The sequence below is a fragment of the Furipterus horrens genome, unplaced genomic scaffold (genome assembly GCF_987537825.1).
Source record: "Furipterus horrens unplaced genomic scaffold, mFurHor1.1.pri manual_scaffold_2, whole genome shotgun sequence".
Taxonomy (NCBI): Eukaryota; Metazoa; Chordata; class Mammalia; order Chiroptera; family Furipteridae; genus Furipterus; species Furipterus horrens.
Window position 1 is genome coordinate 138,403,244 of NW_028327172.1, and position 19,703 is coordinate 138,422,946.

The following is a 19,703-nucleotide window of genomic DNA, read 5'->3' on the forward strand; positions in this document are numbered from 1 at the left end:
CCTTTTCTCCTGGGCTTTTTGAGAACACTTGAGGTAGAGCACAATGAAGGGGGAGGCACTTGATAAATGTTGGTTGATTGATGTGACTGTATACTTAACACTTCCCTTTGCTTTTCATTTAATCATACTTTATGTGAAGGATTTTTTTCCCATGTTTTTTTTGGGGTAGAACTTTGGGGTTTCTGCTGAGTCGATATACTGACCGTAGGGGAAACCCAGGGCCCCACCTTGAGAAAAAATTTGGCCTTTCCTTGTAGTGGGTAGGATGGCGCATCTGAACACAAGTCAGACTTCCCTAATTTTCCAAGTAAATAATGATTTGGTTTTGCCATTTGCCCCATGTTTTCTATCAAAAGGGTAGCTCAACTTAAACTTTATTGTTATTCAAGTTCTATTAAAAGTCTAGGTGAAAACAAGCAACACTTACGTTTGTGTGTATGTATGTATGTGCCTCCAAAGGAAATGATCTCTATCCATATTTTCATATATTCTGTCTCTGTCTAGTCATAATCACTATTAGATTATGTACATTTACTAGATTATATCAGTTTTTCATAGAAATGCCTTTGTAGAATTAGTCTAACAATGCGCCCTCTGTTTAATTTTTAAATCAAGGTCTTAATTTTAAAAAAGACAACTTTCCCGTTGCTTCTTTAAATCTGTCATTGAAGATACTGTCCATTTTGTTATGAAGTGTTTTTAATATGGAGATACATATACTCTTTTATTCAACCAATCTTTATTAACTATTATATGTCAAGCAAGTCCTTGGTATGAAATTTCAGGAAAAAAAAATCTGTTCCTACTTTCTTTTATTTCACAAAGTATTTCCCCTTTTACTTTTGCCACCATAAAACTCAGTGCTGTGTTCAGAGCTCAACTGCAGCAACTCTCCCTAACCCATGCTTCTCATAAAATTGTCAGTACCTGTCTCCACCACATAGCTCTTAATAATTATCTTTGCACACATGTATTTTAGAGTAGATGATCTAAAAAGAATTTAGAGTAGGTGGAGTATGAATGATGTAAAAATTAATGTATCTGAAGATATATTTTTTTAACTGACCACCTTCTAAAATTTTCCTCTTCAGATATTACTCATGAAACATCTTGAAGCAGACAGTCCTTTTAGAACTGTCCTATTTATTCTCTCTATATTAATTTTCACAGCTTGTTCATACATCATTCAATAAACACTTACTGAGTGTACAAGTACCAGGTGAATGTTTAGATGCTGATCATGCAAAAACAGAAAGCCCTTAAGGAGCTTATTTGCTAATGGAGAGATATATACATAAATAAAATATTCCTTGATAAGCATCTAAAGATAGACATATGTAGCTCATATGAAGGGTACTTAACTCAGGCTTTGGGAGTGAAAGGTGCTGTTTATAGGAGATTTTTAGGAAGAGTTTCCAGGAGTTAGCCAGGCTGAGAAGGGGAAGGGGAAAGTGACTTCAGGTAGAAGGAAATTATGTGGAAAGGCACAGAGGCAAGAGAAAATACAGTATGTTTTTGATAGAAAAGGCAAATGTTTAGGTATGATTGGAACTTCTTGGGATAATAAGACAAGGGAGAGAAAAGTCAGTGTTTAGAGAGGAAAATAGGCTAATTATGAAGGACCTCATCTGAAGCTTGGATTTGTCTTGAAATTGATAGAAAGCCATTTAAGAATTTTAATTAGAGTAACATTGAGACCCTTTTTATGTTTTAAAAGATGATCTTCACAGTAGTGTGGAGAACAGATTGGAGGGATTAAAATGAGATCAGGAAACCAGGTATCAATTTTTGCTGTAGCAGTCATGCCGGATAAGCGATATGCAGAACTTGTGGCTTAGTGGAAGGGGGCAGGGGCAAGGGGCAGTAAGGAGAGAGATGAGTTCAGGATGACCCCCAGGCTTCTGGTTGCTTAGGCACATTAACACCATTCATTACTGGAGAAAGAGGATACAAAAAGCAGAGGAAAATGGTGATTTCACTCTTAACAGTGTTGAGGTTGAAGTGTGTCTGGGATATTTATGTGCCAGTGACTATGGTAAGCAATTTGGACATACAGTGCTCTGGAGCCCAGGAGAGAGATTTTAGCTGGAAATAAAGGTTTATATTTGTGGAACTTACACGTTCACTTGAAAACTATAGTAAAGGCTCGTTTTTAGATTTCTTTATGTAAGTTCCAATCATTTCATCTAAAGTACATGTAAATTGAGAATCCAGCAAGATGGTGGCATAGGCAAACATGGATGGCCTCTTTGCACAACCACATCAAAATTACAACTAAAATATAGAGCGACCATCAGCCAGAACTGTCAGAAATCAAGTTGAATGGAAGTCTGACAACTACAGAATTAAAGAAACCACATCTATGGAGATGGAGCCTGCAAGCTGGTGCATATCTGAGACTCCATCAACCTGGATAACACTGTTTGACCCACCCTGGAGATCACCAGAGACTCCACACAACCCAACTTATGTGCCCACCCAAACTGCTTTTTCACAGGACTGTCTGGTCTTGGATCATGCTTCCTAAATCCTATGGAACAAGCAGCAGTTGGCCTCAGTGAGCTCCAGGACCAGCACTAGCAGCAGCCAGCTTTGATTCACAGCTTGGCTTCACCTGGGAATCACCAAGCCCAGCACGAGCAGCAGCAATCTTAGATTGCTTTATAGCTCAGGCAGGGTGCCCGGGGCAAAACACATATGGAGGTTGACGTTGGTCTACACCACCTGGGAAACCCCAGGGCCAGCGCACCCAGTGGACAGCTACAAACCACGTCAAGGCACCACCACTTTACGCCTACACAATTGAGTCTCCACAGAGGTTGGTGTTCAGTGGCCACAGCCAGTCCTTGCAGCTGACTGGTCTGGGTAAATCCCTTCCATAAACCTGCCAACAGCAACCAAGTTTCAACTACAAAGTAAGGGTGTACTCAGCCTACAAAAAGGGTGCACCTCGAGTACCCAGCTTAGGTGATAGGGGAGGCTGTGCCACTGGACCCTACAGAACACCTACTATATTAGGTCATACTACCAAGGCATGAAGTCAAAGCAGCTGTACCTAATATACAGAAACAAACAGAGGGCAGTGGCCAAGTTGAAGGCAAAGAAATATGGCTCAAATGAAAGAACAGAGCAAAACCACAAAAGAGAAATAAATGAAACAGAGATAGCCAACCTATCAGATGCAGAGTTCAACATTGGTGATAGGATGATCAGAGAAAATATTGAGTATGGCTACAAAATAAAGGAAGAAGTGAAGGTTATACAAAGTGAAATAAAGAAAAATATACAGGGCACCAACTGTGATGGAAAGGAAGCCAGGATTCAAATTAGTAATGTGGAACAAAAGAAAGAAATAAACATTCACCCAGAACAGAAAGAAGAAACAAGAATTGAACAACAATAAGGAGAGGATTAGGAACCTCTGGGACAACTTTAAATGTGCCAACATCCAAATCATAGGGATGACAGAAGGAGAAGAGGAAAAGCAAGAAAGTGAAAACTTATGTGAAAAAATAATGAAGGAAAACTTCCCTAATTTGGCAAAAGAAATAGACATACAAGTCCAGGAAGCACAGAGTCCCAAACAAGCTAGACCCAAAGAGGATCACACCAAGACACATTATAATTAAAATGCCAAAGGTTAAAAATAAAGAGAGAATTTTAAAAGCAGCAAGAGAAGAGAGTTGCCTACAAAGGGGTTCCTATAAGACTATCAGCTGATTTCTCAAAAGACACTGCGTAGGCAAGAAGGAACTGGCAAGAAGCACTCAAAGTGATGAAAAACAAGGACCTACAACTTAGATTACTCCATCCAGCAAAGCTATCATTTAGTATTGAAGGGCACGCAGATAAAATGCTTCCCAGACAATGTAAAGCTAAAGGAGTTCATCATCACCAAGCCCTTATTACATAAAATGTTAAAGGGACTTATTTAAGAAAAAGAAGATCAAAACTATGAACATTATAATGACAACAAACAACTATCAACAACAGAATCTAAAAAATAAAAACAAAAACAAACTAAGCAAACAACCAGAATAGGAACAGTATCATAGGTATGGGGATCATTTGGAGGGTTACCAGCTGGGAGGGGGAAGCGGGAGAAATGGGGAAATGGTGTGGGGATTAGGAAGCATAATTGGTAGGTATAAAAAGACAGGGAGATGTTAAGAATAGTATAGGAAAGGGTGAATCCAAAGAACTTATATGCACGACCCATGGACATGAACTAAGTGGGAGGGGACTGCTGGAGGGAAGGGGGCTACTGGGTGGAGGAGAGCAAAGGGAAAAGAAATTGGGAAAACTGTAACAGCATAATCAATAAAATATACTTTTAAAAAACTGCTTTGAGCAGTGGAAAAAAACATCTCAATAGGTGTATTGCATCAAATGGAGAGTACTGTGAAGGTGACTGAAGTTTAAACATGTAATAATAAATATACAATTTTTAATAAATAAATTCTGTTTTTGTGAGAGTATATATGTATATATGCAATATGAAAATGAATAATTTCTTTTTGTCTTTGGAAATGTTTGACATTTCGTTCCTAATTTTTATATACTTTTAGCATGTAAAATCAAAATAATTAGGCCTATGTTGCATTGAAAGGAATTAAAAGAGTGAGCTATGATCATTTTAAGACTATTTTACAATCTCCTCCACCTGATTCTTTCTTGAGAATGGGAGCTGCTTAACACATATATGTAGTTCTATTCCTTGTCACCTGGTAAACCCTGATCTGTTTTTTGAATGAATGATTGTGGCAGGATCAGCAAGGTTGTTTTTGTTTTGGGCCTAACTGGTGTATTAGCAGCAATGTAGCCAGTATGGCACTGGAACAAGAAAAATAGAAAAGGAACTCAAAGCTATAAAATTGGGAGAGGGAGAGAATTGTAAAGATTTATCCTATAAGTTAAATTCAAAAATAGTTTTACACTATTTTATCAATTTGTATAGAGTAGACTAAATTGTTTTATAGATATTAGAGTATAATATATGAATTATTTTTAATATTAGACATTAGATAGATCTTGTTGGCTCCTTCAGTGGAGACCCCAATGAGGTTATTCGCTGCTGCCTAGAGACCCTGCGTATCAGATATTATAGCAACTATTCAGACTGCTGTAATTTATGGACTCTAAATTTCATGCATTCGCTCATCAAGGATCAGTTACTATGGAGTCCTAATGGACAAGCAGTTAAGGTAAAAAAATTTTTATGGTATATATACTTCATTTATCCTCTCCTCTCCTTTCCTCTCCTCTCTTCTCTTCTCCACTCCCCACTACTTCAGCTCAGTGTCTCTTGCATCATTATCTGTATTTTCAGGACAAATGTGTCGTTAAATAACAGTCTCCATGCTTGAGCTGTGTAAGAGATTAAAAAAGCATGTCCCTGGGGACTAATGATTATAAAGTACTAAGAGGCAATTTAAGGACTAGAAATTTGGGACATTATTTTCTCTAATAAGAATACTCTTATTCAAACAAAGATATTTTATTTATTTTTATTGAATTTATTGGGGTTACATTGGTTATTAAAATTATATAGGCTTCAAATATATAATTCTTTAAGGCATCATCTGTATATTGTGTGTTCACTGTCCAAAGTCTAGTCTAGGCTCCTTCCATCACCATTTATCCCCTATTTTTCCTCTCTACCTGCCCCTACCCCTCAGACAAACATATTTTTAAACGGAAATTTTAGCTGTTACTCTTTTTTTAAAATTATTTATTTATTTACTTAGTTTTATTTATTTATTTATTTTTAGAGAGGGGAGAAAGGAGAAAGAGAGGGAGAGAAACATCACTGTGTGGTTGCCTCTCACTCGCGCCCCCAACGGGGGACCTGACCTGCAACCTAGTCATGTGCCCTGACTGGGAATCAAACCAGCGACACTTGGCTCGCAGGCCGAGGCTCAATCCACTGAGCCACAGCAGCCAGGGCTGTTACTTTTATAGGTTCAAATATTAAAAATTTTTGAAAATTCTCATTGTGCTACTGTCTAAACTAATGAATATAGAAAAAGTGTGATAGAAGTTTCCATGTAGAAGCCTAACTCGGATATTGAATACAGGAACAGAAGGAATGAAATTATGTGTCATTTTATTAACATTATTTTTCCTGGGCCAGATACAGTAGAGAAATGGAGGAAAAAATATATAAATTAGAAAATTCCTAATATATGGACAAGTGAAGTACCTTTTGCAGGGATAAAATAGTTTACTGCTAAAATTGCAAACTGAAATTTTCCAAAATTGGAGACTTGGTATATTAGCTAAATACTGTAATAATAAACACATAATTAAGTTAAATATTGTAGACCTAGATAGATAAATTCATCAAATCATTAACATAAAAGTTCAAAGTTCTTGAGATTTTAACTTAAAATAGGTTGAATAACTCAGTATGGACTGATTTTCCAATTATATTTCAACAGACAATAAACTACTCCTTTACATAAATTTATCAAATGAGAAAAAAAGGAAATAACAGAATCATCAGAAAAAAATAATATAAACCATAAATTATTATTTTCTTTTTTTAAAATTGTGATTCTTTTGAAACTGTTCTAAACATATGCTGCTTTATATTTTTGGCTTCTTTAATCTCTTTATTATGAAACTTTAAATATATCCTAACAGATTTAGCTTTTCTTTTTTTATTTTACTTAAAAAATGATTTTATTTATTTATTTTTAGAGAGGAGGAAGGGAAGGAGAAAGAGAAGGTGAGAAACATCAGTGTGAGAGAGAAACATCATTTGGTTGCCTTTGGCACACACCCCTACCTGGGCAGGCCTGCAACCCAAGCATGAGCCCTTACTGGGAATCGAACCAGTGACCTTTCACTTTGTGAGAAGACACCCAGTCAACTGAGCCACACCAGTCAGGGCAGCTTTTCTTTTTTAAATGATGCATATTTATTATCAAAAATGTCATTATATTCAACAACAACAAATAACCTAACGGAAAATGGGAAAGGGACTTGAATAGACATTTCAAAAAAGAAGATGTACAAATGGCCAATAAGCACATAAAAAGACATTCACCATCATTAATGCTAGGGATTTAAAAATCAAAACCACAATGAGATAACACTTCACACCTAGTAGGATGGCTATTATTTTTTTAAAAACATGGAAAATAAGCATTGGTGAGGCTGTGGAGACATTTGAACGCTTGCACCTTACTGATGGGAATGTAAAATGGTGAAGCTTCTGTAGAAACAGCTTAACAGTTTCTAGATAGTGGTGCTTATTACACATCATTTGAAATGTACTTAGTACCACTGAATTGTACACTACAGATGGGTTAAGTGGTAATTTTTATGTTATTTAACCAGAACTAAGAAACAAACTAAAAATTAAGTAATAAAGCGAACTACAAAGAAAAGATTGACAAGTTGCTTTAAACCCAACTTTTTAGAAAGAACCCATATTAATACTTGGTAGTAATGCTAATACCTTACTCTGTACTTTAAACTTTTTGTTGTGAGATATTTCAGAAATTATCTCCATGAAAAAAGTATAGATAATAATATAAACAACACTTATGAGCATAGACATGTTGATTTGTTTAGCAGGACCTATGACCTAGGCATGAGCAGGAGTGCTTTGTGCCTGCAAAGTTAACCAGCCTATGTGAGATTTAAACTTGCAACCGTGGCCTTGTATATGATCTAACCAAGCCAACCTAGACAGAAAAATGATCACTAAATGAAATTGGAAACTATGAAAAGCCACAGGTCCCATCATTAAATGTATCTGAGATAAGCATCATCATTCTCTGTTTATGTTATTTGCTAGTGCTATTTATTATACTTTAGTCCAATACTAAAAGTTATTTTAAGTGTTCCCTTTTATTCTGTCTCAAATGTTTCTGGATATAACATTATTCTTTTATAATATATGCTTTTATAGATCACTGGAATATGTTTTTACAGAAAAGATATGGTAACATCAGTTGAATAGCCTGCTGTAAATTATGTAAAGTTTAGAAAGTCAAGGGTCACTTTGTTAGAGTTTGAACTACATCATTACCTTTCTTGTAACCTTAGACCAATACACCATCATTAAAGCACAAATAGCAGTTGACTGTTTTACAGATTTTCTTGTAAGGCAGAGTTAATATAAAGAGTTGGAATATCCAATAAGATGACCAAAATGCAATTATTTGTCTCCCTTCCCCTACCTCCTCAACTTTAAATAAATATTATTTATTTAGCAGTTATCAATAACAATGTCAGAATTTCTTTTTCAAAAAGATTTTATTTATTTACTTTAGAGAAGGGGAATGGTAGGGAGAAACAGAGGAAGAGAAACATCAACCAGTTGCCTCTTGCAAGTGCCTCAGCCAGGGACCAGGCCCACAACCCAGGCATGTGCCCTGGCCAGGAATTGAACCAGCAAACTTTTGCTTGCCAGACAATGCCCAACCAAATGAACCATGTGATCAGGGCAAGAATGTCAGAATTTCTAAATTTGCTCCACCTTTTATTAGAAGTATGACAATTTTTAAAACTTTCTCAGCCTCAATTTCCTCATCTGTAAAGTAGACATAATAATAGGGCCCACATCATAGGTTTGTTACGAGAGGTCAGTAAATTAATAATATGGAAAACAAATCCTTAAAATAATGCAATCATATAAATGCTCCATTAATATAAGCTACTTTTATTATTATTGTGAGGATGAGATACTTATTATGTACTCAACCCTAAAATGAATGTTGTGAGAGCTGATAATATGATATACTTTCTTACATCAAAGAATTTATTTATTTGGAGATAATGACAGAAATCCGATTTGCAGCCCTTCATGAATGTGAGGTCCCGGACAAATGACACTCCTAGCTCCCCTGGCTCTGAGGTAGATCCTGATAAAATTTCTGCAATAAACTCTTTCATTTGGAATCAGAGAAAAGACCCAACAGTTGGAATCAGGAAGAAAAAGAAAAGAAAGACTTCACTGAGAGGAAAAGGATCTGAACTGAGCCCTGAAAGATAGGATTTGCAAAGCCCAGGGGAGGGAAGCAGGGGAAATCTAGCCCCTTCACCACTCCACGTGCTAGGCATTATGCTATGTGCTTCACAACCTTTCTTCACATTCGTCATGACAGCCCTGTCAGGTCACACAGCTACTATTTGCCAAATCAGGGATTTAAACTCTTCTCTAAACCCAGAACTGTTCTTATTTCCACACTATGCTACTTTGATAATTACAGGTTGTGTTATTCTGTGTCTTGGCCAGTTATATACTTCTAAACATCCCATTAGTTTTTAGTGGCTAATTTTTTGTTTTTGCTGATTTTCCCCTTCATTTTCTTATTTGCATATACGCTGAATTGTGTTTGCTTTTTAATTTAAATTTTGCTTATTTCTGTTCTTTCATAATTTAACTCAGGTGTGATGTCTTTGCTGCGGCCTCTTCTTCTGGATGTGGTCCCGACGATTCGACAGACTACTGCTTTGGCTCTTGGGAGACTGGCTGATTATAATACTGACCTAGCAGAAGCGGTTGTGAAGGGCGACATCCTTCCACAGCTTGTTTATTCATTGGCTGAGCAGAATGTAAAAATTGTTTTTTAAGTTATGTTTTTGACTTAAAAATTTTGATAGTTTGGGTACATTTACAAGGTTATAGGCCTTAGAATTATTAAGATGTTGATACACCTTCAATTCTTTAAACTGAACATAATATCTTTAGGGCATTCTGCTTTGAAGTTGGTATGCAGCTTTTTTCCATTATGGTATTAACAGATTTAAAAATGTAATGAAGTTAGACATAAAGCAATATTTCTGTGTATCAGAGTATTAAAATTATAGAATTAGTCTTAGGAATATAAAACCTTAGGCAAACAAAAAGCTGTTTACAGAAATCTTTATATACAGATGAAATTTGGTTAATGGTAACTATAGGAGATTGCTTTAGAGCAAGGGGGAGAGACAACCAAAAGGAAGAATGTGTTTAATGGAAGGTCTGATAAAGAATTTTACCAGGTATGCAAGCATGTCAGGCCTTTTAAGGATCATCTAAGAGTGCCCCAATATATGTTTCGCCCTCTCTCTGGTTCTACTCTATGTTTCTGTACAGAGCCACCTAACAGCACCTAACAGTAGTTAAGGACCTTCCTATAGGTGGGGTCTTGGACTGTTCATTCCAGTCTGCTAGTTTATCATAACCTAGGAATATATCTTTCTTGAAATATCTTTAAGATCACATTCATATTTGTGTAACCAAAGGATGAACAATCCAATTAAAAATGGGAAAAAGATTTGAATAGACATTTATTCAAGGAACATATACACATGGTTACCCTGGCTGGTTTGGCTCAGTGGATTGAGCGTCGGCCTGCGAGCTAAGTGTCACTGGTTCGATCTTCCAGTCAGGGCACATCAGAGAAGGAAAACTCTGACTCCAAAAAACCTCCGCTGCCTTGCGGCATACCTCTTCAGGGGAAAGGCTAAGGGAGTAAACCCCAACAGAAAATCTGGAGCCGGAGTCCCTAAAGCGGTTTGACGTTGTAGTCAACACCGGCAACTCCTGCGGCGCACCTGAAGCCAAGCTGTATTGACTCCGTCTTTCCCTTGGACCCTTCAGCTGCGAAGAGAGGGGGGGTCTGCTGCATGGGCAACAGCAGACCCTCCATATTACCCTGCCCAGGCTCTGTAGCTTCAGCTTCACTGGAGAGGACACTCCAGCGTCATCGCAAGATGTCGATTCAACACGGGAGGAGACAGATACCGTGTCACTCCCGAGTCGGACTGCACAGCCATTCTCGGCGGTGCAGATAGACTTTTAAGAAGCTACACCATCATCTCTCGAGATGGACGGCTGCCGACGACGGATACACATGGCCCACAAACATGAAAAGAAATTCAACAGCTTTAGTCATTACGAAATGCAAATCAAAACCACAATGAGATAGCACATTACCTACTGGGATGACCATACCAAAAAAGGAAAATAACAAGTGTTAGCGAAGATGTGGAGAAATCGGACCCCTTGAACATTGTTGGTAGGAGTGCAACATGGTGCAGCTGCTTGGAACAGCTTGGCAATTCTCTCAGTAACTTCAGCATAATTACCATATGACCCAGAAATTCTACTCCTAGTTATGTTTCCAAAATGATTGAAAACAGGTGTTCAAACAAAACTGTACACAAATGTTCGTAGCAGCATTATTCACAGTAGCCAAAAGAACTACAGGATAAACAAAATATTATATATCTATACAGTGGACTATTATCAGCCATAAAAAGGATCACGTAATGATATATGCTACAACATAAAATATTATGCTAAGAGAAAAAAGCCAGACACAAAGGCTACATATTATATGATTCCATTGATATGAAATATCCAGAACATGCAAATCCACAGACAGAAGCAGATTAGAGGTTGCCCAGGGCTGAGGGAGATGGGAATGAGGAATGGCTGCGTAACACATATGGAGTTCCTTGTTGGATTGATAAAAAATATTCTGGAACTATAGCTCTGACTGGTGTGGCTCAGTTGGCTGGGTGTTGTCCCATAAAGGGAAAGGTCACAGGTTCGGTTGCCAGTTAGGATACATGCTTGGTTGGGGACTTGGTCCCTGGCTGGGGCACTTGCAAGAAGCAACCGATTTATGTTTCTCTCTCACATTGATAGTTCCCTCTCTTTCTACCTCCCTTCCCCTCTCTCTAAAAATAAAGTAAAATCTTCAAAAAAATATTCTGGAACTACAAAGGTGGTTGCACAACATTGTGAGTGCACTAAATGCCACTGAATTGTATACTTTAAAATGGTTAAAACGGTAAATTTTATGTTACGTGTATTTTACCAGCATTTAAAAAAGTAAACAACAAACCCTTTTGTTGAAAAATTTGCCTCATTTTTATAAATTGGAGAGTCATTTACTAATGACTGTTTTAACTCTACAAGGAGTCAAAAGAAATTTTATTTTTCTTGTAGATATTCCTTCTATCATCAATTAGTGTTAGACCTTCTTCTTCCTGAATGCTTAACTCCTTCCTTTGAGGGCAGAGTATGTATTTTGGTATCCCACATAGAAGGTTCTTAATAGAAGTTTGCTGTGTGAATGATGTCCACTAGTTATACAGAGACAAAGTATTAAGGCAGAAAAATGACAGGAAAATGAGAATGTGAAGCATTATTCACAAGCTTCTGTCTCCACCTACCAGTCCTTTAACTCATTTCTCACAGGAGATTTAATCTCTCTTTATGAGGAACAAAGTCCTTTTACTTTTTTTTTTTTAAGGAAATTCCTTTGGTGAGAGATAAGATAGAAGAGAGGGATTTGAGTAAGCAGAAATTAGGAGAAAGGGGGAATGAGATCAGAAAGTGTAAATTATAGGCACTGTAGTTAGAAGTGACTATTAATACCCAATAAATTATGAATTAGAAAATTCTATAACATAAAAAGTCAAATTAGTTTAATGTAATGATACGAAATGTGTCACCATTTTTTTCCCACAATTATAAGAAAATCTGTAGAAAGCTACTTTAAAACTCTATTCTCATTTTTACAATAAATTAGTAGCTATTTGGTTACTGACATAAAATTAAACTTTACAACAAGAATTTTAATATCTATATATCTTACATTTAAGAAACTAAAGAAATATATAAAATAAAAACATCATTACTAAAAAGCATATTTCTTATGTCACCAATATATGCTAGGTTTTGAGATTTAATGCTAAAAATATACTTGATGTATTTTCTCTCTCCTATACATTATTTTGTATCTTAATATTTTAGCCTAAATAAATAGAATGCTTTCGAAACAGGTGCCATGAGTCCCAGGCACTTTTTAGTAGTGGCTGTATGGAAATAGAAACAGAATCTAAAATATGTGATTAACTGAGTTCTATCAATAAAAGGAGGAATTAGAAGACCATTACTGTGTCATTATGTGAACCATAAAACTACAGTGAAAGTTACAGCAGAGTATACTTTCTAAGCATTTAATTTTCTTAGCTATATAAAGAAAATGATGTTTTGGTTTTTATTTCTTAATCTAATAAAATTTATATGTAGAAAACATTATAAATGTGAAGCACTACTTAAAATTCATATAATGGTAAGTCATTTGTATTTATCTTTTTAAAAAAGCACTTCTAAAAAAGGATAAATATTACATCCCATTGTTTGACTAGTTTCTTTGCCAGGAAAAGTTTTAAAATGTATCATGAATGTTTTGCCTTTATGTCTATTCAATGGTTGATAAGTGCATCTCAAAACATGGTTGTTACTTCAGGATAACTTAGAACACCAGAAAGATTAGTTGAGGTCATGAAAGGCCCACCAGGCTTAGAGTCTGAGGGCAAGTAAAGTAAACATATTTGTCAGTCAACAGTTTGATTGTACTTTCTGACACTCTGAGTTCCTGTGGGTCAAATGCCTTTAGTGTAATGCAGATACATAAAAATTTCATTATTTGATGAATTTGTAGGACATATATTTTACAGGAAATATAATATTTTATTTTATAAAACCATGTTTAGAGTAAAATATTTAAAATGTAATAGAAGACTTACATTGTTTTTGTTTAGTTACTGAACAAAAGCAATAAAGAACATCAAAAAATAAAAATGATGTTGCAAGATGTTTTTCTTTTCTACTTAGAAGCTGCTGAGCTTTATTATATTAATGTACTTTTTATATTGATTTTGGTCTTTTTAAACTTTTTGTTATATAAGTGCTCAACTCACCTTGAATTTTATCTATTTTACCCGTGCAGCATTTTTACAAGAAAGCAGCTGCCTTTGTGTTACGAGCAATTGGTAAACATTCTCCTCAACTAGCTCAGGCAATAGTTGATTGTGGGGCACTGGATACGCTGGTGATATGCTTGGAAGATTTTGACCCTGGCATCAAAGAGGCTGCAGCCTGGGCACTTGGAAATACTGCAAGACATAATGCAGGTAATAGAGCATATGTTAAAACAGAATTATTTAAGTTAATATTTATTAGGCTATTCTGGCTTTGCTTAGTAAAGCATAGGTGAATTTTTAATAATGTTTCTATACATTTTGGGAGATAAGCTTTGAATGATGCCCAAGTTGTTTGGATTACAAACTCACACACACACACACAAAATCTAGTCTTTATCTTAACAGAAGAGAAATTTGTAGATGGGGGGCAGGAAATGGGGCAAATGAGATATTAATTCTCAAATTCTTAAATTCTCAAAAAGTAATTCTCTAAATTAATTTTAGTTTGTCACCCCTCAGTGGAATTGAGTCTTCACTCTTACTCATAATATAGGGTATTCCACATCAGCCAGGGGCCATATCATATGAGTGAGTAATGTTAAAAAGATAAGGACATGACTTTCTAGACCATGTTTGTATTCAGCCTATATTGGGCAGGAAGGAAGAGGAAAAGGAGGACCACCTTCTCTTACATACTGACAGCCTAGTGCCTGGACCTCTTGAGTGAAGGTTGTGCTGACACACCTGGTTAGTAAAAAACACACAGGGAACAGAATTGCTAAATAATATGAACAAATAACACAACAAGAATATGCAGTTTAACAAGCATATGAAAATGACCAACTTTTCTAGTAATCAAGAACTGTATATTAAAACATAGTGCAAATATCTTTCCCCGCCTCTTATTCTTTGGGGGGAAAAAAAAGAGTAAAGCAGAAATAGAGCCAAGTGGTTAAGAGCATTGTGGCATTAGACAGGACCTGAATTTGAGTCCAAGTTCTACCACTTAGCTGGTATGTGACATTGGTTATGGCTTCTAGACTTTCTGAACCTTTACTTCCTCATCTGAAAAAAAAGGGTAACTACTTCAGAGTTACTTCAGGGATCTGTTGTAGGATGCTCAAAGAAGCTCCCTCGAGATTTGTTGTGAGGATGAGACAATACATGTGAAGCATTTAGCACAGTGCTTGGCACGTGGTAAATATTCAAAAAATGAAAGGTACTTGTATTAATACTGAAGGTTAGAGAGGACTTGATAATGTTTATGCCCATTGGTGGAGACACTACAGATTGTACAAACTTGTGGAAAGTTCTTTAGTAAAACTAATCTAAGTCACAAAATAGTTTATGGTTATTCTAAAAAGCCTGCTTTGGGAATTCATCCTAAGGAAAGAATTCCACAGAATAAAAAACTTTATTCATGCCAATGTTATTGTGGCATTTTTAAAAAATTTGGAAATGAACAGAAGTTTGTTGAAACTGGTTTTGAGGGTGATGGGTAGATGGATACTTGAGGGTTTTCCAAAAAGAACTATGTATTGTGCTTTAGGCTTCTCAAAGCACCCCGGCCAGCTGGGAGCAGGTGCCCAGCCACAGACCCTATCTCAAGCCCAACTTCTCCTTCTGCTTCTGCTTCTTGCACACCACACCTAGGTTCTGTCCCTTCCACATGCTTCTGTGCAGCTTGATGGGGCACGAGACCACATACTTCTCATTCATCACATGCATGGCATGTACATTGTCTCTGGGGTCTTTAAAGGTAGGGAAGCCATAGCCCCTGGTCTTGCCTGTGTACTTGTCATAGATCACTTTAGCCTTAAGGAAGAGTGGGAAATGGCTGAAGACACATGCCAAGATGCCATCCTTCACCTCATGCCCAGATCTCCACAGAAGATCCGGAAGTCATCTGTATCCTACGCCAGCTGGCTGGGGTCTTCCCAGCTGCACCCAGTTGCCTGTTGAATGAGAATCTATTAAGTAAACTACCATAATTTAACCTCTAAGTTCCTGCCAAATATTTGAGGTTTTTTGATATGACAAATAATGCCTTTGCCTGAACCTGAGCCCCTGTCCCTCCCTCTGGGAATTGTGGGAGGCCTGCTGCCCCAGATATGCATGCCTGGGCTCCAGTCCTTGCCCTGGGACCAGACCCCATGGCCTGAGCCACTCTCTGGCCTCATGGCTATTGAGGTCCCAGAACGCTGGGGGAGGACAAAAAAAGGAAAACCAGAGAAAGTGAAAATAGAATCTTGTAACTATGTATTGTGCTTTATGCTTCTCAAAAGACTTTCTTTTTACATGTGTATTATATGGATCTGCTTGACTGTCTCTCATTATCTATGATCTAAAATATGTTATTTTTATAGCTATTTATTCTTGGACACACAAGTAAATCAACATCTGTATTCCAAAGATGTTTATTTCTGACAAGTAAAATGGTTCAGATAAATTTATCCCCTTACCTAAATAAACATTAACATTTATATATATTAAGGTATGCTGTTTAATTGTAGACATCGTCTTGAAATTTTTTTATATATATAATATGCATCTTTTTATTTTGTATAAAGTTTTAAAAATCTTTTAAAAATACTGTAAGATGAATGGAATTTAAAAATCAACATTATTAGCACAACATTCATATTACTGTTTACTCATGTAAATAGTACAAAATACTGCCTAATTACTGTGGTTGGTAAATTTTTGGTGCTTTAATTTTCTCTTATTGTAAACCATGCATAAAATACTTGCCTGTTGAAAAGTGCAGAACTTTCAGAGTTTAAACAACTGACCTTTGCTTACCCTCTGAAAAAAAAAAAAAAAGAACAAGCCTTTTCAGCCTAATCTACCACAAATATGTTCATGTAAATGGAGGTCCACCTATTGACCTGTATGCTTTTCAGCTCTGGATTGGTCCACGTGGTTGATTAAACCAGGAAGGCTGATTTGAAATGCAGATGTAGAGACATTGAAGTACACCCTCCCCTTTTTTTCTTTGCTGTATCTGTCAGGGTGAAAAATGGCTTGCACAAGGGTCAGTCACCCATACTCACTTAATTACTTTTCTTGGACCCACAGAACTGTCACAAGCTGTGGTGGATGCGGGAGCAGTTCCTCTTCTAGTACTCTGTATCCAGGAGCCAGAAATTGCTTTGAAAAGGATTGCTGCTTCGGTCCTCAGTGATATTGCAAAGCATTCTCCAGAGTTAGCACAGACAGTAGTGGATGCAGGAGCTATCGCTCACTTAGCCCAGATGATTCTGAACCCTGATGCTCAATTGAAGGTATTTAAAAATAAGTTAAAAAACAGACTTCTGTTAATCTAAGAAAATGGAAATGTGTATAGATTAATATTATACATTCAAAAATAATTAGTAAATTATTGTTGAAAACAGATGTGACTGTATTATGTATTTGGTCTTTTAATATATGAAAATTATGGTGTAAGGATTAGACAATAAAGACACGACTGGGAAAAATATGTGCAATGCTAAATATCAGAGGTAGCATCAGTATTAACATTAATCACTAAAATAAGGAATCACGTAATGATTGAATCTGAGGATGGAAAGGCACTTAAAGTTTTTCTAGCTCACCACTATATATTTAAGTTTCTTATGAAAGTTATCATATTTGTATATTTATAACTTTCTAAATTCTGATTTTCAGTTAATTATTTCACCAATTATACTTTTACAGTATTCCCTCACTTATCGCGGGTATTACATTCTATACCCCCCCGCGATAGGTGAAAATCCGCGAAGTAGGAACCTTACATTTATTTTAGTATTTATATATATTTTAAGGATTTATAAACCCTTTCCACACACTTACAAACTGTTCCCAGTCCCTTATTAACCTTTCCCACTCCCTTATTAACCTTTTCCATACTTTTATAAACATTACTTATGTTCTTAAACATAGTCTACACTCTTAAGCCTATGTAACTTTAACAACTTACATATACAGTACCGATGTAGCCAAAAATCCGCGATAAATAATTAAATATAATATTTTTAAAAATCCTGCGATAACAGTGAGGCTGCGATAAGTGAACCGCGATATAGAGAGGGACTACTGTAAATGCTAATAGTTATATCCTAAAAGTTTTTTAAAAATTTAATGTTAATTAAGCAATGAAAAGTTCTTCAAAATGTTATCAGCATTTGTTAGTTCTGCCTGATCTTTTTTGTACTATATTATCACATGTATTGTAAATTAACAATTTAAATATTACATAATTAAAAAATAATATTTATCCAAAGGTCATATTTTTTGATCATCTGTGATAGACATTTAAATAGTCCACAGAAAACTAAGACATTTAATTTGGAAATTAGGGGATTTAAGAAATTGAGTATTTAGGTATAAGACTAGGATGAGAATATCTCAAGACTCAGAAATCTTAGGTTATATTGGATATGTAATTGTTTTTTCTTTTTATAAAGGAATTTTACTATGTATGAAGCCGTTTCAATTATATCTGAATTCTGCAGTGGATTCTACATGATGTTTTGTTTTGGTTTTTGTTTGACAGCGTCAGGTCCTTTCAGCTCTCAGTCAGATCTCAAAACATTCTGTGGATCTGGCAGAAATGGTAGTTGAAGCAGAGATTTTTCCGGTTGTACTTACCTGTCTGAAGGACAAAGATGACTACGTGAAGAAAAATGCTTCTACTTTAATTAGAGAGATTGCAAAACATACACCTGAGGTAAAAAAGAAAAAAGGAAAAAAGCTTTAACTGCAAAAATATTAGTCAGTTTTCATTGTTAAGGAAAACATCAATTTGTGTAAAAGGCCTGGGTGCTGTGCCTCATGGTTTGGTTAGGTCAGGGTTTCTCATCCTGAGCGCTATGGATGTTTTGGACTGGATTCTTTGTTGTGGGGCACTGTCCTGTACACTGCAGGGTGGGTAATTAGTAGCCTCCTTGGACCCTGCCAGTAGCATGCCTTCCCACACTATGAGGATCAAACGTGTCTCCATATAATGCCAAATGTTTCCCAAAGTACAAAAGCACCCCTTGTTGAGAACCCTACTGGATAACATTGATGGAGTTTGAGACAGAAATCTCAGTTTTTAATCATTTCCTGTTTTTTTCATTTCTAGATTGTGGGGACTGTAGTCCTTTGCCATTATTGTCATTTTAGATCAGCTGAGAGTAGTGAGAGGTTGTATGGTTCCAGGGTGGGAGAGACCACCAGGCCTCCCACCCAGTGTAACTACCCTAACATGGGGGTTCCCGCTCTGAGTCCTTAGATGACAAAGGAATAGAGATGAGCCAGCCTGGGTGGATTCTGACGTTGTACCTTTTTCTGTGTATATTTTGACCAATCAATTTCATTTTACTAAAGTTTAAAGTCTTCATTCTTTATTTCACCTAGCATCTTTACTTGGTTGAAATTTTTATGATTGAATCATAGTAATCATTGTTTGTAAAGGGGGGATAATTAGGCTACACTATTTCAAGTCTGACATTGTCATTCAGCATTCAATGATTAATCTGCTTCATACTCACATATTGTGATTGGGGCTTTCAGTAGTTAGCTAGTTATGAACTAGCCCTAGGCTTTGTGTCTAGGAGAGGAATTTTGACAGCCATTAAATAGGGATAAAAGTTGTGCCATCAATGTATGAAAAATTTAAGCACAGAGTAAGCGCCACACAGTAAATATATTTGTACATTTAAAATAGGATTATTATGCCCTGACTGGTGTGGCACAGTGGGTTGAGTGCTGGCCTGTGAATCAAAAGGTTGCTGGTTCGATTCCCAGTCCAGGCACATGCCTGAGTTGCGGGCCAGGTCTCTGGTTGGGGACGTGTGAGAGGCGACCGATCAATGTTTCTCTCCTTCTTTCTCTCTCCTTCACCTCTCTCTAAAAAGTAAGTAAAATCTTTAAAAAATAAAATAAAATAGGATTATTATACTTGTATATCTCTTTAATAAGTAATTTCAGTAAATCATATTTCAAATCTTACCAGG

General features: G+C 36.3%; 1 protein-coding gene across 1 annotated transcript in view; it reads left to right on the top strand.

Annotated features, from left to right (window-relative positions):
* The window catches only part of LOC150019571 (sperm-associated antigen 6), a 37,656-nt gene that overhangs the window by 1,493 nt on the left and 16,460 nt on the right, over positions 1-19,703 (top strand). Inside the window, exons 2-5 of the mRNA XM_090268006.1 lie at positions 9,404-9,570; positions 13,749-13,932; positions 16,801-17,006; positions 18,260-18,433. Coding sequence (XP_090124132.1) covers positions 9,404-9,570; positions 13,749-13,932; positions 16,801-17,006; positions 18,260-18,433 — 731 coding nt within the window. The remainder of the gene's footprint in view (positions 1-9,403; positions 9,571-13,748; positions 13,933-16,800; positions 17,007-18,259; positions 18,434-19,703) is intronic.